Here is a 23,883-nt window from a genome sequence, read left to right as displayed (position 1 = left end):
ATCATAACTTTATGTCTAATTTGAGATCCCTGCTGATGGATTCAGTCTTATTATTACCTAGAATACCGTATATAGTGTAAGTCAGGCATGTCCAAACTGTGGCTCTCCAGCTGTTGTGAAACTACATATCCCAGCATGCCCTGACACAGTTTTGCTGTCAGAGAATGCTAAAGCTGTGTCAGGGCATGCTGGGATGTGTAGTTTCTCAACAGCTGGAGGGCCGCAGTTTGGACATGTCTGCTGTAAGTAATCTGCAACCACATCCCACATCACACATCATGGTCTGATTTAGCCAGCAGGACTAAAAAAGTTTCCCACCATTATGGATAACCCATAAGCACCCACTAGAGGATGAGCATGGGAAAATGAAGGTGTTTTTCAGTGTAAAGGATAAATCACTATTAGCACAAAACAATCTATTGTCTCCTCCTTAGTTATGCATCTGTCCCACCACAGGCCTGTCTCTTTAAACTTATGACTTATGACTCTGTGGCAGTAGAAAGGAGGTCTTAATATTAATAGGATCAGATGCAGTTGATAGCTTCATAGGAAAGTGTCTCAGCATGCATGTGTGCACTTCCCTAAGAAAGTGCCCTATAACATGTGAGTGTCCTACTTGTAGATAATGGTAATGTTGGGCTTTCAGGACTGAGTAAGCCTTTATGAAGTATATCCTCTGCTTATCCATACTCCACCTTTGGCCTTCCAACCCATCTATTTTTTTGGTATCCGTAACCCTGGCATGCTCTCTGCTATTACTGTTTATCTTAATCTCCAGTTCAGTTGCTAGTCTGTACCCTTCTTGACTGGAAGTCTACTTCCCTAGCCTACTATGCTCTACTCTCACATGATAGGACTTATATTCTGTGTGACCTTAGATCCCAGTGGGCTGTTTACCTGTCAGATGTAGACTGGAAGACCCTACTCAGAACACCCTGTGATGCCACAGCATATGCCAAATATCGGCAGATCCAACTCTATATCCTACACAGGACCCTGGTCAGTCTTTATGGCTTTGGTGGACTGTCTACAGATGTCTGTCCCATGTGTACAACCCCTACTGCTGGTTTCTGGTGTCTGGTATCTGCTATGGTACTGCCCTCATGTGCCTCCTTTTGGCCTACAGTTGTTGCTTGTATACAGGGTATGGGTATATGGATTTCCCTGCTAAACATATGTATTTACCTTTTTAACCTCGGCCTGGCAAATTCTGTCAATGTGTCCTTAGTTTATAAAGTGAGAAATCTATTAACCTTAGCATGTGCTTGTATTGCTTGGACATCAGTGGCTCCTGATCCTCCTCCTTTTTCATCCTGGGTGTCCTTGGTTACCGTAACTGTTTCTCATGAGCGATTTATGTATCAGAGGCAAAAGTGCCTCCTAAAATTTGATAGAATATGGACCCTCTGGCAGGAATCTAGATATGCTTTTGAACCTCCTTCCCCTAAACACTCCTATTCTCCACACGATGACCTCCACTGAAATGCCTCTCTCTCTATGTATGATACTTTTGATGTTTTTGCTGCAGCTGCTCAATGCTGACAATTTCTGGGCCTGTATGAACTATTGACCACTTAATCATACTCTTTATGATTGTTCCTATCCCATATTTACTCTAATCCTTAGAATGATATTTTATTGGTTGGTCTTGTGTCTTACGCTGCAAATTTTACCATGTTATGCTCGTAACTCTGTTTGTAGTATCGCAAAACTTTTACTATGCTCATTGCTATTTGTGTGCTTTGGGTTTTTTGAAAAAAATCTTCACTAAAAATACTTGATTTACAAACATATATTATTCCCTGACAAAAAACTCTATGCACAAAATAAGATGTGCATTAAAAGCAAAAGGTAAACTCTGTAAGGTCAAAGCTTGAGGGGAAGGCAAAGCTGGTGTATGAGCTTGATAAAGTCTCCCAATGTCAGTGTGCAACCTGTAGTATTAGGGGACAAAATACCTGGGCATATAGGAGAACTAGGGAGTCCAAGTTCGCCAGAAGGTGTGGAATGCCAGCCAATCTCGGACGTTTGGCTAAAGTGGCAGTCATTTACAAGGTATGGTTTTGCCATGCAAATGATTGCTGCTTTCACAAAACCTCCGAGATCGGCCAGCATCCAGCACCTCTGGCAAACCCGAACCCTATTACATATGCTTTAAATATGCCCCCTAGAGTGGGTTTTATTCAAAAAACAATAAACACTGACTGAATAATATCTGTGTATATTATACTCAATCGTACAGGCTTCCCAAGGATCTTTGTGTTGCTTGATATTTGTATTAATCTTGGTCTGTTACTAGGTTGCAAGAAATTCATGATTGCTTTCAGCAATACATAAGAACATTTTTGTTGGCTAGTATTAGTGTGTGAAAAAGGCACTCCATTCTAGGAAGCAATCTTGACAGACTATATGTCCAATGTTATACAAAAGATAGGTAAACACTATACTGGGCGCCAAATGACAATGTATAACAGTCAGGTATCAAAATAAAAAGACAAGCAATCCAAGTATAATGGGTGGACGTCCCTTTACAATACTTGTCCAACCCAGGACAAATTCTAAGAATGTCATTTGCTCACATCTTGCTTCAGTCTCACAATGAGAACAAGATAACTTGACTGGTAAAGTGTCACATATTCATTGGGAATAAAAACCCACAACCAAATCCCTACTTGACAAGCTGTAAATAAAAGTAGAAGGACTGTAGACTTAATCCATTACATTATTTTGGTCAGTGCTTATTCCTTGGTGATGGCACTATGTGCCTGATTTCATTTTTGTAAGTAAAGCAAAAAACAAGCAACTGGGCAAAACCATGTGCACTGCAGGTGGGGCAGATATAACATGTGCAGAGAGAGTTAGATTTAGGTTTGGTGTGTCCAAACTGAAATCTAAACTGCAGTGTAAAAATAAAGCTAACATTTGTGGGCTTCATGCAAAACCAGATTTACCCTGCACAGAAAAAATATAACTGTATTTGTACCCCTCACGTTGCAACATGGTTCTTTCCAGACAAAAAGTTACTTGCCTTTATTTTTTTCCTTTGCTGCATATGCGTTTTTCACCAGGTCTGCATGAGACCCGTTTGGGTGACCATACCCTTGTTATACTCATGCTACAACATAATGTCTCTCTCCCCCCCCCCCCCCCCCCCCTGCTGACTCTCCAATAGCAAGTAACTAGTGCTAGCTAGGATAGGTCTGCATTTGCTTTCTGAAACTACGCATGCTGGTATATAACTCACTCTGGGTCTGCCCCAATGTAGCTCTGTTAAGCTTATATTAGATCACTCTCTATAAAATAACTTTTTGTTTAAATTAAACAAAAAAATAAACTAATCTTTTCAAATTACTTCGTGACATGTATGACTTATTCTGTGTCCTTAAGATCGCCCTTGGCTAACAGAATCCAACAAAGTGCAAAAGCTTCAAGACAGAATATTTCTGGCCTTGCAAAAGGAACTACAAAAGAGACACTGCGGTGACGATCTTTTGACAAAGGTACGTTTCTATCCCTGCAATAACTTAGTGTCACACTGAACAATATGTTCCAGTCTTTTTGCCTCTGTTTCTTTTGCTAACAGTTACTATGTAATTTACCATTAAAAATATTCCAGTGGACTTGGCTCATCAATTGGAGATAATGGGTCAATTTTAATGTAGAATAAGGAAAGTAGAAGTGTACAATAGCATACCTCGCAACTGTCATGATTTTTGCTGGACAGTCCCGTTTTTTTCCTAGAAAACACTAATATCATTTCACATGCAGTTACAGCAGTATGTTGGATCTAGTAAGCTGAAACACACTGCGCAATAGCTAATCCAATTTCCCCTTGTGTAAACAAGCCCTTTCAGAACGGAGTCTTAAATGGCATATTACAGCAAATGTAAAATTATCACATGAAAATCCCGCCTGCTATCCCTGTTTTACCACCTCTTCTGTACTCAGACTGCCTTTGCACAATCATTGCCTCTTTTCCTTCCTTCTAAGACATAAGGAGGCGCAAGTCCCAGATACATTGGTTATTCGTGCATTGTCTTTGTAGGCATGAGCAGTACAAATATAAGAAATGTATGCAGAGCCAGCCCTAGGCATAGCCAACCTAATCAAACACCTAAAGGTATTTGGAATGCCTAGGGGCATTCCAATGCTAGGGCTGGCAGGGGTTTGAGACACCTGGATGGCGGCTCTGGCTACCACAGTCAGAGCTCAGCTCCGAACAGGCAGCTCAGCAGACAGTAGGCATTGATGGGCTGGCCCTAAGGTTGGTGGTTTTTGGGGGCACCAGGCACTTGGATGGTGTCCGCGGCTCTTGCTACTGCAATTGGAGGTCGCTCCCATCGGGCAGCACAGCATGCATAAGGATTGTTGTGGGTGAGGGGTGATGGGTGTTGCTGGCTGCTGCTGTGATAGTTGCTGGGCCAAAGGCGGTACTAGCGGTGATGCTAGTGGGCACAAGCAAGAGTCTTGCCTTGGGCATCATATTGGTTAGGGCTGGCTCTGAATTTATGCTACATAAACCTGCTTAAGTTCAGCTCTGTATCAATCTGGGAAATGTCCTTTGCTCTTGTGGTATAAAAATGATCATAACAACAAATGACAAAAATGTTAGAAAGCTGGAGGTTTCATGTGTATATAAGTTGCCTCTTACACGCAGTATGAAGTAGTGAACACTAGTAGATAATGGATTCATCATAGATGATATTACAGATTGTTTATTGTCTTCTATTTGCAGCTGATTTCTAAACTCCCACTCATGAAAACCATCTGCAACCTTCATTTTGACAAGTTGGAGTTTTTCCGTCTTTTTCACCCGGACACAGCCAATACTTTTCCTCCTCTTTATAAGGAAGTGTTCAGCTCTGAGCTTCAGTACACTGACCTACGGACCAGTTAGAGTAATGACATTTGTGAATATAAACTGTGAAAAAAACGCATCACCACTTCCTTTTGGATATTATCAAAAACATTGGAAGGTTCTTAATGACGTGGTGGTCTGGTTGAAGTTTCCATTGTCTCTGTGTTCATGTCGCAGCTCACACAGATATTTGGAGGTGAATAACATGGCATCCGCCTGCTCCTTGGAAAGAATGGCTAATGTCATCTGACACTGGATAACTTTTGCTGTTGACTACATGAATTGTTCACATTGATGAATTGTCTTTGAAAATGACCAACTACTTGTTCTGTGATAAGTTGCTTATGCCATACATAGGACATAAAGTTCTTTCTGACTACTTTTGAATGTATTACAGTCACCAAGTATTCTACAGGGTGACTCCCTGGTAAACCATATTTACGGTTGTTAAGGTTTCTGTGGACTTGATTACATTGCCACATCATCCAGTAGGCAAAGACATATAAGAATACTGTATAGCGGTGTTATGCCAACATCTGCATACACCAACTATCCAGCTATAGTATTCTATCATATTTGACTTAATTTGCCAATGTCTCCATTTAACTGGAAAGTTGGTTCCATCTGTCACACCAGAATACTGGTCTTGAATCTAAATGGAGGAGTAATAGAAAACTAGATACATGCTTATTTTGGGTTGTAAGCACCTAATACCAAAATCTAGCACTGCTTTTTCAAAAATAAAACATTGTTTCTTAGGCTCTTACTTGTGAATGTCAGACAATTATGTATGTTCTTTATATTTGTAGTTTGTGTTGTCCATCTAATGGTAATTAAGAGAATGTGGGAAATGATTCGCAGATTTAGTTTGAGTTTAAGACTTCAAGATACTTGTTGCAACTATATTACAACAAAGGTATTGAGTGATTTGGACATTTACTTGATTTCTGCAACTGTATGCTAGAACCACTAAACCTAAAATGCAAATTGCAGTGTGGAAAACAGCAACTAACTATATATACAAAAAACACAATTAGAATTTATTATAAAAGTTTTATTTATAAAGTTGCAACATGCTGTGCTTCACTGACCCGAAAATTGTATTTAGGTACTTCTTAATACTAACACACAGGGGGGAAATTTAGTCAGGAGCCCAGTAACCTGCAATAATGTTTTTGAACCGGGTGAGGAAACTGGAGTAAATACCGTAGGAAAACCCACACGTACATGTAAAGAATAAACACTGTGCCGATTCTAACCTAGATTCTAACCTGGGAAATAATTACCGTATATACTCGAGTATAAGTCGACCCGAATATAAGCCGAGGCACCTAATTTTACCACAAAAAACTGGGAAAAATTACTGACTCGAGTATAAGCCTAGGGTGGGAAATGCACGGTGCCAGGGGTTTTCATGCTCAGGGTGTCATGCTCGTTGCCAGGGGTTTCATGCGGTAGGTGTTATGCTTGTTGCCAGGGGGTAATGCTTGTTGCTAGGGTTGTGCCCCCAGTGCCATATATACCCCCAGTGACAGATATCCCCCCACAGTGCCAGATAAAAACATGCCCCCGTTGCTTTGCCCCCAGTAGTTATGCCCCTTCTTTGCCCCCAGTAGTTGTGCCCCCTCTTTCATTGCTCCCAGTAGTTATGCCCTCTCTTTCTTTGCCCCCAGTAGTTGTGCCCCCTCTTTCATTGCCCCCAGTAGTTATGACCCCTCTTTCTTTGCCCCCAGTAGTTGTGCCCCCTTTCTTTGCCCCCAGTAGTTGTGCCCCTCTTTCTTTGCCCCCTGTTGCTGTGCCCCCGTCGCCGCTTACAAACACACAAACACACACAAAAACAATACTTACCACTGCCCCGCTCCTGCTTCCCGACCGCTTCTTCTGCTGCTGCGCTGCTCCGCTCCGTCTGTCCGCCCGCTCCGTCTGGCCGCCGCTCCGTCTGGCCGCCCGCTCCGGCGCCTGCTTCCCGGCACCCGATCATCTCTATGGGAGAGACGTCATGACGTCTCTCCCATAGCAACGCCGCACAGACACTAGAGGTCAATAATGACCTCTAGTGTCTGTCCCTGGAGCCGGCTGCAGCGGACGCCCACACAGCCCACGGCGTCTGCTGCAGCCGTTGACTCGAGTATAAGCCGAGGGGGGCTTTTTCAGCATAGAAAAATGTGCTGAAAAAGTCGGCTTATACTCGAGTATATACGGTAAGTCCACATCACCAGTGCTGCAAGGCTAACCACTGTGCCACTGTACATAAAATGGGAACTACCTTAATACCCATCAGAGTATAGGGACTTTGACATATATGAATGTCATAAAATGCCTTTTCATTTTCATCCAGCTGGTATTTTAGATTTAGTGGCTCTTTAATATAAATATTGCCTGTGATACATGGATACTGCTCCTGTGTCTGATACTGTGTCTCTGACAGTAGGTAGATCAGGGATAAAGGACCTAATACTTTTGACAATCAATTAGCTTTGCTTTTTATCGATGAGCAAAATATCTGTTTGTGTTGCCCTTGAAATCTGTTAGATGTGACTGGGCACAATACAGACATATACTGCTAGGCCATAACATTGTACACACTGGAAACAACAACTTTTTGTAAAAATACCGTAATATTTACATAATGTATTTTTCTGATTGTGAAAGAAATGTCTTTGTTGGTCTTTGAATGTCACTAAGGATGACATCTATTTTTGTAAAGAAAACAAACAAGTAAATATATGTGTATTTTGAAAGGATTGTGAGAAGGTGTAGATGCAGAATGTCAAGGAAGAAATATTAGTATTAATGTTTTTTGTTTTGTTTTATTTTATTGTAGCAAAGGGATCAGTACGTAATCCCGCTGGACGGGATCCCGGCGGTCGAAATACCGACGCCGGAATCCCGACCACACAATCCCGACAGGGGTGGCGAGCGGAACGCAGCCCCTTGCGGGCTCGCTTCACTCGCCACGCTGCGGGCACGGTGCCTCGCTACGCTCGGCACACTATTATATTCTCCCTCTATGGGTGTCGTGGACACCCACGGAGGGAGAATATGTCGGGATTGTGGCGGTCGGGATTCCAGCGTCGGTATTTTGACCGCCGGGATCCTGTCCAGCGGGATGTTGATCGCATCCCGTAGCAAATATATAGGTTCTGCATATGTGTCTGTTTCATAAAAGGAAAATTCATGATTTAATAAAATCTGTGCTTAAAGAGATGGATTTTTGACATCTTGTTAATGCTATTAGTCTTTTCTAAAATGTACAAAATTAAAGTTGGTAAAACTCATCGCTTGGATTACCAAATACAGTATACCAGCATAAATGAGTAGACTATACGATTTTGTATATTATATACCTGTCTTATATTTTCCCTTAATTAAGTTTCATTAACCTAATAGTAATGTAGCGCAAAAGTAGTTTGTTTTAATGATCAATTTATACATGTTTTTTCCATAGTAATTTCTCTATCGTCCTAGTGGATGCTGGGGTTCCTGAAAGGACCATGGGGAATAGCGGCTCCGCAGGAGACAGGGCACAAAAAGTAAAGCTTTAGGATCAGGTGGTGTGCACTGGCTACTCCCCCTATGACCCTCCTCCAAGCCTCAGTTAGATTTTTGTGCCCGGCCGAGAAGGGTGCAATCTAGGTGGCTCTCCTAAAGAGCTGCTTAGAAAAGTTTAGCTTAGGTTTTTTATTTTACAGTGAGTCCTGCTGGCAACAGGATCACTGCAACGAGGGACTTAGGGGAGAAGAAGTGAACTCACCTGCGTGCAGGATGGATTGGCTTCTTGGCTACTGGACATTAGCTCCAGAGGGACGATCACAGGTACAGCCTGGATGGTCACCGGAGCCTCGCCGCCGGCCCCCTTGCAGATGCTGAAACGAGAAGAGGTCCAGAATCGGCGGCAGAAGACTCCTCAGTCTTCTTAAGGTAGCGCACAGCACTGCAGCTGTGCGCCATTTTCCTCTCAGCACACTTCACACGGCAGTCACTGAGGGTGCAGGGCGCTGGGAGGGGGGCGCCCTGGGAGGCAAATGAAAACCTTTTTTGGCTAAAAATACCTCACATATAGCCTCCGGGGGCTATATGGAGATATTTAACCCCTGCCAGAATCCGTTAAGAGCGGGAGACGAGGCCGCCGAAAAAGGGGCGGGGCCTGTCTCCTCAGCACACAGCGCCATTTTCCCTCACAGAAAGGCTGGAGGGAAGGCTCCCAGGCTCTCCCCTGCACTGCACTACAGAAACAGGGTTAAAACAGAGAGGGGGGGCACTAATTTGGCGTTAGAAATATATAAAAAAGATGCTATAAGGGAAAACACTTATATAAGGTTGTCCCTATATAATTATAGCGTTTTTGGTGTGTGCTGGCAAACTCTCCCTCTGTCTCTCCAAAGGGCTAGTAGGTCCTGTCCTCTATCAGAGCATTCCCTGTGTGTGTGCTGTGTGTCGGTACGTGTGTGTCGACATGTATGAGGACGATGTTGGTGAGGAGGCGGAGCAATTGCCTGTAATGGTGATGTCACTCTCTAGGGAGTAGACACCGAAATGGATGGCTTATTTAGGGAATTACGTGATAATGTCAACACGCGCCAAGGTCGGTTGACGACATGAGACGGCCGACAAACAATTAGTACCGGTCCAGACGTCTCAAAAACACCGTCAGGGGTTTTAAAACGCCCGTTTACTTTAGTCGGTCGACACAGACACAGACGGGGACACTGAATCCAGTGTCGACGGTGAATAAACAAACGTATTCCTTATTAGGGCCACACGTTAAGGGCAATGAAGGAGGTGTTACATATTTCTGATACTACAAGTACCACAAAAGAGGGTATTATGTGGGATGTGAAAAAACTACCGTAGTTTTTCCTGAATCAGATAAATTAAATGAAGTGTGTGATGATGCGTGGGTTCCCCCCGATAGAAAATATGGGCGGTATACCCTTTCCCGCCAGAAGTTAGGGCGCGTTGGGAAACACCCCTTAGGGTGGATAAGGCGCTCACACGCTTATCAGAACAAGTGGCGGTACCGTCTATAGATAGGGCCGTCCTCAAGGAGCCAGCTGACAGGAGGCTGGAAAAATATCATAAAAAGTATATACACACATACTGGTGTTATACTGCGACCAGCGATCGCCTCAGCCTGGATGTGCAGAGCTGGGGTGGCTTGGTCGGATTCCCTGACTAAAAATATTGATACCCTTGACAGGGACAGTATTTTATTGACTATAGAGCATTTAAAGGATGTATTTCTATATATGCGAGATGCACAGAGGGATATTTGCACTCTGGCATCAAGAGTAAGTGCGATGTCCATATCTGCCAGAAGATGTTTATGGACACGACAGTGGTCAGGTGATGCAGATTCCAAACGGCACAAAGGTGTATTGCCGTATAAAGGAAGAGGAGTTATTTGGGGTCGGTCCATCGGACCTGGTGGCCACGGCAACTGCTGGAAAATCCACCGTTTTTACCCTAAGTCACATCTCTGCAGAAAAAGACACCGTCTTTTCAGCTTCAGTCCTTTCGTCCCTATAAGAGTCATATCTGCCCAGGGATAGAGGAAAGGGAAGAAGACTGCAGCAGGCAGCCCATTCCCAGGAACAGAAGCGTTCCACCGCTTCTGACAAGCTCTCAGCATGACGCTGAGACCGTACAGGACCCCTGGATCCTACAAGTAGTATCCCAGGGGTACAGTTTGGAATGTCGAGACGTTTCCCCTGCGCAGGCTCCTGAAGTCTGCTTTAACAAGGTCTCCCTCCGACAAGGAGGCAGTATGGGAAAAAATTCACGAGCTGTATTCCCAGCAGGTGATAATTAAATTACCCCTCCTACAACAAGAAAACGGGTATTATTCCACACTATATTGTGGTACTGAAGCCAGAAGGCTAGGTGAGACCTATTCTAAAAAAATTTGAACACTTACAAAGGTTCAAATCAAGATGGAGTCACTCAGAGCAGTGATAACGAACCGGGAAGAAGGGGACTATCTGGTGTCCCGAGACATCAGGGATGCTTACCTCCATGTCCCAAATTTGCCCTTATCACTAAGGGTACCTCAGGTTCGTGGTACAGAACTGTCACTATCAGTTTCAGACGCTGCCGTTTGGATTGTCTACGGCACCCCGGGTCTTTACCAAGGTAATGGCCGAAATGATGGTTCTTCTTCGAAGAAAAGGCGTCTTAATTATCCCTTACTTGGACGATCTCCTGATAAGGGCAAAGTCCAGGGAACAGTTGGAGGTCGGAGTAGCACTATCTCGGATACTGTTACAACAGCAGGGGTGGATTCTAAATATTCCAAAATCGCAGCTGATCCCGACAACAAGTCTCCTGTGCTTAGGGATGATTCTGGACACAGTCCAGAAAAAGGTGTTTCTCCCGGAAGAGAAAGCCAGGGAGTTATCCGAGCTAGTCAGGAACCTCCTAAAATCAGTGCATCATTGCACAAGGGCCATGGTAAAAAAATGGTGACTTCCTTCGAAGCAATTCCAGTCGGCAGATTTCATGCAAGAACTTTTCAGTGGGATCTGCTGGACAAATGGTCCGGATCGCATCTTCAGATGCATCAGCGGATAACCCTATATCCAAGGACAAGGGTGTCTCTCCTGTGGTGGTTACAGAGTGCTCATCTTCTAGAGGGCCGCAGATTCGGCATTCAGTTTTGGATGTTGGTGACCACGGAGGCCAGCCCGAGAGGCTGGGGAGCAGTCACACAAGGAAAAAATTTCCAGGGAGTGTGATCAAGTCTGGAGATTTTTCTCCACATAAATATAGCTAAGGGTAAATTTATAATGCTCTAAGCTTAGCAAGACCTCTGCTTCAAGGTCAGCCGGTATTGATCCAGTGGGATAAAACATCACGGCAGTCGCCCACGTAAATAGACAGGGCGGCACAAGAAGCAGGAGGGCAGTGGCAAAAACTGCAAGGACTTTTCGCTGGGCGGAAAATCATGTGATAGCACTGTCAGCAGTGTTTCATTCCGGGAATGGAAACTGGGAAGCAGACTTCCTCAGTAGGCACGACCTCCACCCGGCAGAGTGGGAACTTCATGGGGAAGTTTTCCACATAATTGTAAACCGTTGGGAATTACCAAAGGTGGACATGATGGCGTCCCGTCTGAACAAAAAACGGGACAGGTATTGCGCCAGGTTAAGAGACCCTCAGGCAATAGCTGTGGACGTTCTGGTAACACCGTGGGTGTACCAGTCGGTGTATGTGTTCCATCCTCTGCTTTTCATACCTAAGGTACTGAGAATTATAAGACGTAGAGGAGTAAGAACTATACTCATGGCTCCGGATTGGCCAAGAAGGACTTGGTACCCGGAACTTCATGAGATGCTCACAGAGGACTTATGGCCTCTGCCGCTAAGAAGGGACTTGTTTCAGCAAGTACCATGTCTGTTCCAAGACTTACCGCAGCTGCGTTTGACGGCATGGCGGTGGAACGCCGGATCCTAAGGGAAAAGGCATTCAGGAAGAGGTCATTCCTACCCTGGTCAAAGCCAGAAAGGAGGTGACCGCACAACATTATCACCACATGTGGCGAAAATATGTTGCGTGGTGTGAGGCCAGGAAGGCCCCACGAAGAAATTTCAACTCGGTCGATTCCTGCATTTCTTGCAAACAGGAGTGTCTGTGGGCCTCAAATTGGGGTCCATTAAGGTTCAAATTTCGGCCCTGTCGATTTTTCTTCCAAAAAGAATTGGCTTCAGTTCCTGAAGTCCAGAAGTTTGTCAAGGGAGTATTGCATATACAACCCCCTTTTGTGCCTCCAGTGGCACTGTGGGATCTCAACGTAGTTCTGGGATTCCTCAAAACACATTGGTTTAAAACCAGTCAAATCTGTGGATTTGAAGCATCTCACATGAAAAGTGAACATGCTCTTGGACCTGGCCTGGACCAGGCGAGTGTCAAATTGGTGGTTTTTTTCTCAAAAAAGCCCATATCTGTTTGTCCATTCGGACAGGGCAGAGCTGCGGACTCGTCCCCAGTTCTCTCCCTAAGGTGGTGTCAGTGTTTCACCTGAACCAGCTTATTGTGGTGTCTTGCGCCTACTAGGGACTTGGAGGACTCCAAGTTGCTAGATGTGGTCAGGGCCCTGAAAATATAGGTTCCAGGACGGCTGGAGTCAGGAAAACTGACTTGCTGTTATCCTGTATGCACCCAACAAACTGGGTGCTCTTGCTTTTAAGCAGACTTTTGCTAGTTGGATGTGTAATACAATTCAGCTTGCACATTCTGTGGCAGGCCTGCCACAGCCAAAATATGTAAATGCCCATTCCACAAGGAAGGTGGGCTCATCTTGGGCGGCTGCCCGAGGGGTCTCGGCTTTACAACTTTGCCGAGCGGCTATTTAGTCAGGGGCAAACACGTTTGTAAAATCCTACAAATTTGATACCCTGGCTAAGGAGGACCTGGAGTTCTCTCATTCGGTGCTGCAGAGTCATCCGCACTCTCCCGCCCGTTTGGGAGCTTTGGTATAATCCCCATGGTCCTTTCAGGAACCCCAGCATCCACTAGGACGATAGAGAAAATAAGAATTTACTTACCGATAATTCTATTTCTCGGAGTCCGTAGTGGATGCTGGGCGCCCATCCCAAGTGCGGATTATCTGCATTACTTGTACATAGTTACAAAAATCGGGTTATTATTGTTGTGAGCCATCCTTTCAGAGGCTCCGCTGTTATCATACTGTTAACTGGGTTCAGATCACAGGTTGTACAGTGTGATTGGTGTGGCTGGTATGAGTCTTACCCGGGATTCATAAATCCTTCCTTATTGTGTACGCTCGTCCGGGCACAGTACCTAACTGAGGCTTGGAGGAGGGTCATAGGGGGAGGAGCCAGTGCACACCACCTGATCCTAAAGCTTTACTTTTTGTGCCCTGTCTCCTGCGGAGCCGCTATTCCCCATGGTCCTTTCAGGAACCCCAGCATCCACTACGGACTCCGAGAAATAGAATTATCGGTAAGTAAATTCTTATTTTTCATCTGTTGAGAAGTCTGACTGTTAATATTGAACTCTTTCTTTCTTTTCTTTTCTTTTCTTTTCTTTTTTTCTTTTCTTTTTTTCTTTTTTTTTTCTTTCTTTCTCCTTGTTTGGTTTCAGATACTGTTGCGATATTGCTATTGTTTGATTTTCAGGAGTGTCTGTGTTTTCATTATGAAGTGGTAAGTGAATGAGTAAGTATGTGAAATAGCAAAAGTGTTTGGAGACTATATATTATTATTATTATTATTATTATTACCAGTTATTTATATAGCGCACACATATTCCGCAGCGCTTTACAGAGAATATTTGGCCATTCACATCAGTCCCTGCCCCAGTGGAGCTTACAATCTATATTCCCTATTCCATGTACACACAGACACATTCACACTAGGGTTAATTTTGTTGAGAGCCAATTAACCTACCAGTATATTTTTGGATTGTGGGAGGAAACCGGAGTACCCGGAGGAAACCCACGCAAGTACGGGGAGAATATACAAACTCCACACAGTTAGGGCCATGGTGGGAATCGAACCCATGACCTCAGTGCTGTGAGGCAGTAATGCTAACCATTACACCATCCGTACTGCCCATAATTCAGTACATATATATATGTGTGTTATGCCATAATTCTTCAAAAGTTACATTGCTGACACAGGTGATAGGGGGTCAAAGTTCAGACCGAATGTCATAAAATTCATATGTGAGGACATATTTCCCCCCCCCACTGATTTATAGTAATTGTACAAGGTCTGTCCCAAGTCAGAAGCACAAATTGAGAGTATGTTTTAACAGTATGGCCAGATTAAGGCTGGTGTGGGCCCAGGGCAACAAAGGTTGTGGGGGCCCCCACTAGTAAAGTTGCTGGCAGAGCCTCGCCCCCCACAAAAAAACAAACACACACACACACATTTATTTATTAACAGTTTTTTATATAGTGCAACATATTCCGTTGCGCTTTACAATTTGAACAACAGTAATAGAACAAAACTGGGTAAAAACAGACAGGAGGTAGGAAGGCCCTGCTCACAAGCTTACAATCTATAGGGAAATAGGCATTGATACACAAGGATAGATGCTACCTATTGCATAATGGTCCACCAGATTGCTATGTTCTTAATGGATTGTATGATATGATCGCCCAGCAATGTTGGTAAGGGTCAGGAGAGTGTGAGAGTAAAGAAAGACAAAATATATATGACGTTATGTGTTCTGTACAGAGAGGAAGTAATTAGATAGGGAAGAATGGAGGTTATGTGGGTGGGTCTGAAATTTGATAGGCTTGTCTGAAGAGGTGAGTTTTCAGGGAACGTTTAAAGGTTTGGAGACTAGAAGTGAGTATTATTGTGCATGGGAGGGCATTCCACAGAGTATGTGAAGCCCGGATAAAGTCCTGTAATTTTGAGTGGGAACAAGTAATACGTTGTGGGGTTCCTGTCTATAGACAGATAGTTAAAAGATAGACAGTCATTAGTTAGACACTATATGATCGACAGTCAAAAGTCAGACAGGGTCAAAAGTCAGACAGGGTCAAAAGTCAGACAAAAAAAAATGTTTGATTTTTCTGTTTTTTACAACTTTTGCCTCATTTACTATCCATGTCACACAAACTATTACCTTTTAGTAAAGTTGTGGTGAGCGAAGCGAGACACCGAGCCCGAAGCGTGGCGAGCGGACAAATTTCACCAATTTTGGGTTAAAAATGTTTAAAAACACAAAAAAAATTATTTTTTGTGTGTCTGACTTATGACCCTGTCTGACTTATGACCCTGTCTGACTTATGACCCTGTCTGACTTATGACCCTGTCTGACTTATGACCCTGTCTGACTTTTGACTGTCGACCATATAGTGTCTAACTAATGACTGTCTATCTTTTAACTGTCTATGAGCTATACCACACCCGATCTTGTGCAGCTATATCTCTGGCTAACGCTACACCCTCAGCATGACAGAGCCTAAGCTTCCAGCAGCAGGACTTCCAGAAACCCGGCAGCTCTTGTGTGAGTAGCGAACTATACCGAGAGCCCAGCACTCACCACAGTAAGCTCACTCACCTTAAAACATCAGTACATAAATAAATAATGGAGTTTTAGTTCATAGATTGTACAATGCATTTAAGCTTGCAGCCCAACATCAAGGGATCCCATTTCACTGCAAGTCCAACTCTATCACCCAAATTTTTTAAAACCTGGCAACTGCTATCACTTGAGAGTCAAATTTTCAGTCTCTTCCTCTCTGCACCTGGGGGGTTATTCAGGAGCGGTTGCACCTGTGCTCATCATTGCAAAGTACAGACTTTCTGCGCTGGACCCTCCTGCGTCGTAGGACGCAGGCTGGTAGCAGACTGTCATTGACAGTCTGATGCCATTTCGGAGGCGGCGACGGGCTCTTTTAGGAAAAATGGAGGTGTCGCCGCCATTTAAGGAGTGGGAAGTGGTCAGGGAATACTATCGTAGGATGGAGATCTCCTGGTCTCTGCGACATGCGGGTTGCGCGGTACCATGGGTGCAGCAAGCCGCCTGATGGTGAGTGCTTTGATCCAATGCTGCATCCTAGGACACAGCTGTGATCACTACTGCAGCAGGAGGTGTCTGCATGCAATAGATGCCTCCTGCTGCATTACCACACAGTGCTATAACTGCAGAAACTTCAACCACATCTAAAAAACCTCCCTGGCTCCTCTTTTTCCCCTTTCTGCGCGTCTGTCCCTATAACATGCACAGCTACATTATCTTCTCCTTTGCTCCTTTATTATGTACCTGGCCTTTTCTCACTGTGCACCTGTCCAATGCGGGCAGCCAGCTATTCTATCCAACTCTTTTCCCTCTACATTTCTACTCTCCAGCTTCAGCCATTCAGTCCCTACTCACGGCATCCGCCTGCATGACTTAGTACCTCCACTGACCGCCTTCTTCTTCTCCCAGTCCCGTGTCCTGGGCTGCCCTTCTGGTGCTGTGCCTCATGCGTGGCTCCTTTCTCTTTGAGCGGTGTGACGTCATCGTGCTGGCTCAACAGAAAATTATATATTTGAATGGCCACAAGGGTAGCAGGCGGGGCTCAGTGGTAGTAGCGGTAGGCGCACCGGTAAGCGCCGGCCTACTTTCACTTTTATGCAAAGTGCCCTTGGTAGGTGCAGGTGGGTGGTAGGCGCAGATGGTAGCAGTAGGTGTGGGTGGGCCCCCCATTCTGCAAAGTGGCCGGGCCCAGGATCCAGTACCAGCAGACCTTCCCTGATGGTGGCCCTAGCCACCATAAATACTGTATGCTCTTATTAGCTGCTGTGTAACATACATTATTTTTTTATTTTGTCAGCTGCCTTTAGTTAGCAGGGGAACCAAACTATTCATTTTTAAAAAGTTTAATAAGGCTTTTATTCCTGCACTTTAATTATACCCCCTTGCCTGGTGAAAATTGTTCAGTTGGAATATGTAATGTTAAATAAGCTAAGTATTCCACAAAAAAAACATGTTTTCACTATTTTAATTATGGTGATGCTGTTTTATTCATTGTTTTTATTTGATAAACTGTGAGGATATGATTACAGCAAGTTGCTTGGTATTGCTGACAATGAGGAGCCTGACATGGTTTAGTCTGAAGCTAACCGCGAAGCAGGGCTATTTTCCTATGCCATTCCTAAAGGTGTTTTGGAAAATGACGTCACCTGGAACGGCATTCCGGGAACATCCTTGCCAACGAGCGCCAGCAAAATTTGGGAGGGCAGCTGCGAGTAAGCCCCCGCAGTGGAATGAGTGCGCCGGGGCTGCTTCTGCCTGTAGCAGTATAAAAAAAAACTCTAAATATGGGCACTGAGATGGAGACAGATGTTAGAGGTCAAGTGGCAACAAGCATGAGAACCCCTGACAATGAGCAGGAGACCTCTGTCAACGATCAGGAGACTCCAGGCATGGAGCATGGAACCCAGAGCATGAAACCACTGACAACGTGCATAAGACACCTGACAATGAGCAGGTAATTTAAAAGTAATTACAAGCCTTACTGTGGGCCATAATTTGTAAGGAGCATTATTGTGTGTGGGGATAAAATGGTATCAGGGCCAGGGGCATATCTTGAGAGGAGGAAGCCCATGTGCAGGCTCCGTCTGGGCCCCCTCCTCTCTAGCCGCCAGAGCTGTAGCTTTGGGTACTGGAGTCCCTAGTGCTGTCCTAGAGTGCATGCACAGATCTCCGGGAAAATGGTATGGTGGCCATTTTCAAGAGCCGGCCTTAGCTATAGGCAGGCTAGGCATTTGCCTAGGGCATTCAAGCATGTCTAGGGGCATCCAAGCATGTCCCTGCAGTATCTCATGCTGAGAGGGACAGTCCGCAAACTAAGTGTTACTTTCCAAATGTATTCAATCAGTACTTGTATACACTGCTGTTTACATTTGTCAAAAAAAATGCACACTGTGCCTTAAACTTCCTCCGACATGCTTGAATGCCCCTGACTTGTGAGACCTCAGACAGACAGCAGAAGCCCAGTAAATGCAATTCCTGGACCTGTGACATTTTTACTGACTATATAAGGTTATTACTGGATGGCTTCTTATGATAACACATGTGTATTTTGGAAGACTGCTTCACAGAAACCTGACATCACCTATACTGCTTGTGCACATGGGGGAGGAGGACCCTGCCATCCTGTGTGTGTCCCTTGTCCCTGTGCAAACCCCAGGTATCTGCAGGGACATAATATGGGCAGTGTTCTCCCCACACTCTATTTCCTAGTCAGTCCATACCGTAAAATTCCCCTGCCATCTAGCACTGTAACGTGGTCAGTAAGTTGCGTTGTGCTATTTCTATAAGAAACATCAGTGCAGCGTGACTTTCGGACACATCAGACTGGAGGGCAGAGCATTTAGCTCCCACAGTATAAAGTAAAGGGCATGCAGTTAACGAGAGTAACAGACACCAGCAAACACACTGAATAGTGAAGAGAATGGACAGTTTCTACATGTTTGATACTGATCTTTTTGTATAACCAGCAAGTGTGGCAGTATCTGTGGCAGTATATGTGTATTATGGGCATTACTAATGTGGGGCATATGTGTAAGGTGCATTACTGTGTGGCATTATGTGTATTATGGGCATTACTAATGTGGGGCATATGTGTAAGGTTCCTTTACTGTGTGGAATTATATGTATTATGGTCATTACTGTGTGGCATTGTGCAGAGTTGAACTGGCCCACAGGGTAACCCCCCAGTGGGCCCCACTACCTGAGCGTTGCTGCAGGTACAGATGCAGAACTAGCGGTGGAGCTAGGGGGCACCAGACAAAATTTTGCCTAGGGCATCAAATTGGCTAGGGCCGGCTCTGCCATTTTCCCAGCAATGTTCCTACTGCGCATGCGCGAAACACCGGGAAAATGGTGCTGCTGCTGCTACACCATGGGACTCGGAGGGTAAGTATTAAAAATGAGTGCAGGGTGGTCCACCTGTACCAAGGGGGCCCATGTGCACCGCATCCATTGCATCCATTATAAATAGGCCAGTGGTCAGGGCCATAACTTTGTATGGCATAATGTGTAATGGGCATTACTGTGTGTGGCATACTGTGTAGTCAGCATTACAGTGTGTGGCATATTGTGTTTTGGGCATCATGGTGAGTGGTATAATGTTTACATGGCATTACGGTGTGTGACATAGTGTGTAAGGGGGATGCATCAGGAGTTTTTTTTTGCCTGTGGTGGGCAATATCTGGGCATGCAGGTTGCAAAACTGGGATGTAATGTTGTCTTTTCCTGCAAGGCCAGGCCCCTTGCAGCAATGTCATGCCCATTACAGCAAGGCCACACCCCCTTTAATTCTTTATTCTTGCAAATGATAATTCTTTATTTTTACAAAGGTGCCCCCCTCGTATCTCCTCCCACATTACTCACAGCTCCACCCACCGCTCCCCACCCCCAGGTTAACCTATTTCTACAAAAATAGCACTGGTGCTAAGGAACATTAAAACAAAACACTGTATATGGGGCCTTATTAAATTGCAAATCAGGTGATCTACAGTGTCAAAAGCAGCAGAGAGTTCAAGGAGAATAAGCAGAGAGGCCCTTGGATTTAGCAGCAAGGAGGTCATTGCAGACTTTCATGAGGGCAGTTTCAGTGGAGTGGAGAGGACGGAAACCAGACTGGGAAGGGTCAATCAGTGAGTGGGAAGAAAGAAGAGGCAGTTGTAGACCATACACTCAAGGAGTTTGGAGGCAAAAGGGAGGAGAGAGATAGGTCGGAAATTGGAGAGTGTGGTTGGATCAAGGGTAGTTTTTTTAAGATTAGGAAAGACAAGTGCATGCTTGAAGGCCTGATGAGAGAAAGATTGAGTTGAAGGGCAAGATGGGAACAGGCAGAAGAAGAAAGGAAGTGGAGATGGCAGGAGGGAATAAGGTCAAGTGGGTAGGTGGAAGGCGATGAGGTCCATGACTTCCTCTCTAGATACAGGGAAGAAAGATGTCAGAGTTGGTAGGAGGGAAGGAGAGGGGGGATTGGGGAATGGAGGAGGGGGGGATGCTCAGTTTCTGGTGGTCCTGATGAATAGAGTCAATTTTGGATGTGAAGTAGGTGGCAAAGTCAAGAGCTGAGAGTGAAGAGGGGAGTTGAGGCGGGGTGGGCAGAGGAGTGAGTTGAAAGTGGAAAAGAGGCGCCAGGGTTTTGAGGATTGGGTGGAGATGAGGTTTTTGAAGTATGAGAGGGAAAGGGCAGCAAAGTAGGATGAAAGCATACATTTTTAGTGGAGGAAGTCGGACTTTGAGCGTGATTTCCTCCACTGTTGCTCAGCGGTACATGAGCATTTTTGCATATATCTGGTGCATTTGGTGTGCCAGGGTTGAAGTGTCGATCTGCAAGGGTGAATAGCGGTCATTGGGGCAACAGAGTCAAGAGCAGAAGTAAGGGATGCATTGTATAGGGAAGTAGCTTGTCCAGGGCAGGAGAAAGAGAGAGAATAGGAGAGGAGTGAGTCTAACAGGGAGGATAGGGAAGTGGTGTCAACAGACTCAATGTTACGCTTAGTGATGGTAGTCTTAGGAGGTAGAAATGGAGAAGCAGAGCGAGAGGTTAAAAGTGAGCAGGTGATTGTCAGAGAGGGGGAACAGGGAGTTGGAGCAATCAGAAAGATCACAGCGTTAAGAGAAGACCAGATCCAGTGAGCTCCCATTCACATGAGAGGGGGGAGGATGTCCACTGGGAGAGACTAAGTGAAGAGGTGAGGTTAAGGAGTTTAGAGGCAGATGATTTTGTGGGGTTATCGATAGGGATGTTGAAATCACCTAGGATAATGGAGGGAATGTCAGAAGAGAGAAAGTGAGGAAGCCAGAAAGCAAAGTTGTCAAGGAATTTAGAGGGCATGTCAGGGGGGCGGTAAATTACAGCTACTGGCAGATGAACAGGTTGGAAGAGGCGTATACCATGGACCTCAAATGTAGAGAATGTAAGGGATGGTTCTAGGGGTAGGAGTAGCTAGAGGGTAGTAGGAGCCCAACAACACCACCACCACCACCGTGGCAACCCCCAGGTCAGGGGGTGTGTGAGAATGTGAGACCTCCAGCAGAGGGAGCAGTGGGAGAAACTGTGTCAAAGAGGTTATCCAAGTTTCAGTGATGGCTAGAAGATGCAAGGAATTGGAGAGCTTGAATCAATTATTTAAGAAATGTTCTTGAATCAGTTATTAAATAATTTGAAATAGCAGTTATGGTTTAAAAGTTACAACACTTTTTTGTTGCAGGTAAATGAAAATGGCTTTGACAAAAGAGGAGAGAATTGAGGTCATTTTGATGTCTGGAGAACAAAGTTTCCATGTCATAGCTGCAGATTTTAACAACCGGCACCCAGAAAGACCTCCAATTTCACATAGCACTGTCAGGTGCCTAATTCCAAATTCCGAGAAACTGGGACTGTGGCTGACAAGTCACGGAGTGTTTGTCCAAAAAGAGCTACTGACGAGACCACCTCAACAATGGTTTTGTCATCCTTCGTGAAGAGCCCACAATGCAGCACATGATGTCACGACATCAAAATTACCTCAATTCTCTCCTCTTTTGTCAAAGCCATCTTCAGTTACCTGCTATTTCAAATCTGTTTGCAGCAATAAACTTTTCAGCAAATTCTGATGTTGTTTGACATGTTACACGACCCCCTTTCCATTTGAAAATACTGACTTAGATTCAAGATGGCTGATTTAAAGATGGCGCCCATGTCCGGTACATACCCCAAAAGATAGCCCACCTCACCCATACCTCACTGGAGTATTCAGTTTTCCCATTTCCTGCACCGTTTTTGAAACAAAAGGGTGTACTGCGACTTTTGAATCAATGTGTGTGTGTGTGTGTGTGTGTGTGTGTGTGTGTGTGTGTATGTATATATATATATATATATATATATTTATATATATATATTTATATATTAAAACATGAACGACAAGATAGTTTGAGATTTAGGGGGTTATTCAGACCTGGACGCAGCTGTGCATGCATCCAGGTTGGCTGTGCACGTGCACCGGCTGTTGTGCGTGTGCGCGACCTTACACATTGTGGCCGCATCCAGGAAGCAGTGTGTTGACAGTGGCAGCAGTTGGGGAAGGGGGGGGATGGAGGGGCTGGGACTGTTTTCCTGGCAGCTGCATGACGTCACATGCAGACGCTATGAAAAAAAAATGTTGGCAGACCTCCTGATAGCGCAGCCAGGCATCAACCTTCGTTCCGATGCGTCCGCAATTTAATTGCGAACACATCAGGAGGCAGCCTCATACATGCTGGGCGGCCTTGCACTGTGCTGGGTGGCAACAGCGTTTGAGGAAATGAACGCAGATCTGGCCGCTTATGCAGCGATCTGCGTTCATCTCTGAATAAAGTCCTTCGTGTATTTTCTCTTTCTGAATGTAAAGCTGTTATTCATTTTAAAAATTTTTAGGCTCTACACATACAGTATCTTATTGGCAAAGTTAATTATTATTCTATTGAAATTTAATTAGAATATAAGTTAATTCCAATTTAGTGAATTCATCTGATATCTCTGGGATAAGTACTCTGGCCTAACCTATTTGTGTAATTATGCCTATAGCAGCTGATGCTGTACTTTGTTTTGTGCTATCTTTTTAGAGATGTTGTGAACAAACTCTCACCCCAAATGCTGTTATACCCACATTCTGATACTGGACCATACCCCCAAGTTGTAGTGCAGAATTGAGCATTTGAATAAGATTGATAGGAGGGATTGTAGAATACCTTTTCAGCAGCTAGGAATCCTACACCAAGGTCATTTTTATATATGTATCTTTCTATTAACATTGCATAGCCACAAAGAAATAATGATAAGAATAATGGGCTTAGGGGGTATCCAATTAGCCCGGATGCGGTGCGCTCCTCCCACCCAGGGGCGTATCTACGCATTGGCCAGGATGGCACTCGCCAGGGGCGCCTGCCAAGGAGGGGGCGCCGTCCAGTGGTGCCATGCTGGCCTGACACCCTCTGTCATCAGCAGCCGCTGTCACACTGTGCGGATGGCTGCGGAGGCAGGGGCTGGAGACGTCTGGCCTGCCTCGGGGGGAAAGGGGGGGCGGCGTGCAGTAGCGTAGCCTCTATGGCCACAGCACCCGGACCCGCCCCCTACTATCCCTCACTGGCGGCTTCTCACAGGGCGGGATGTGGCTGAGTGCACTGTCCCGCTGCTGTTCTCCCACGGTGGCCATGCGGCTGTGAGCCTGTGCCACCCTCAAGGGACAGCTTTCCTTCATCACTCTCCTGGCTGCCTGCATTTATTTACAGGAGGAAAGAAAAAAGCAGGTACCATGGGGGGCACTGTGTTTTGGGGGGCAGTATGGGGGAGCTTAATGTACTGGGGTGATATAGGGGTGCAGTGTGTATGGAGGGGCAATATGGGGGTGCTGAATGTACTGCAGATAATATGGGAGTGCTATGTGCACTCGGGCAAGTGTAAAATGGAGACAAGGTGTACTGGGCTTAATATGGGGTACGGTGTGTACTGGGGGTAATATGGGGGGTGCTGTATATACTAGGGTTTTATATTGGGGTGCTGTGTGGGGTTGGGAATGAAA

At 45.1% G+C, this 23,883-nt stretch overlaps 1 protein-coding gene across 5 annotated transcripts in view; it reads left to right on the top strand.

Annotated features, from left to right (window-relative positions):
- Positions 1–8,065, top strand: part of LOC134907689 (nuclear receptor ROR-beta-like) — a 92,882-nt gene extending 84,817 nt beyond the window's left edge. For all 5 annotated transcript variants that reach the window (XM_063914816.1, XM_063914815.1, XM_063914817.1 and 2 more), the window contains 2 exons: positions 3,388–3,500; positions 4,736–8,065. In XM_063914816.1, the coding sequence (XP_063770886.1) occupies positions 3,388–3,500; positions 4,736–4,897 (275 nt within the window). In that variant the 3' untranslated portion in view covers positions 4,898–8,065. The remainder of the gene's footprint in view (positions 1–3,387; positions 3,501–4,735) is intronic.
- The last annotated feature ends 15,818 nt before the right edge of the window (positions 8,066–23,883 follow it).

The sequence above is a fragment of the Pseudophryne corroboree genome, chromosome 1 (genome assembly GCF_028390025.1).
Source record: "Pseudophryne corroboree isolate aPseCor3 chromosome 1, aPseCor3.hap2, whole genome shotgun sequence".
In the NCBI taxonomy this organism is placed as follows: domain Eukaryota; kingdom Metazoa; phylum Chordata; class Amphibia; order Anura; family Myobatrachidae; genus Pseudophryne; species Pseudophryne corroboree.
This window is presented reverse-complemented; position numbering and strand designations above follow the sequence as displayed.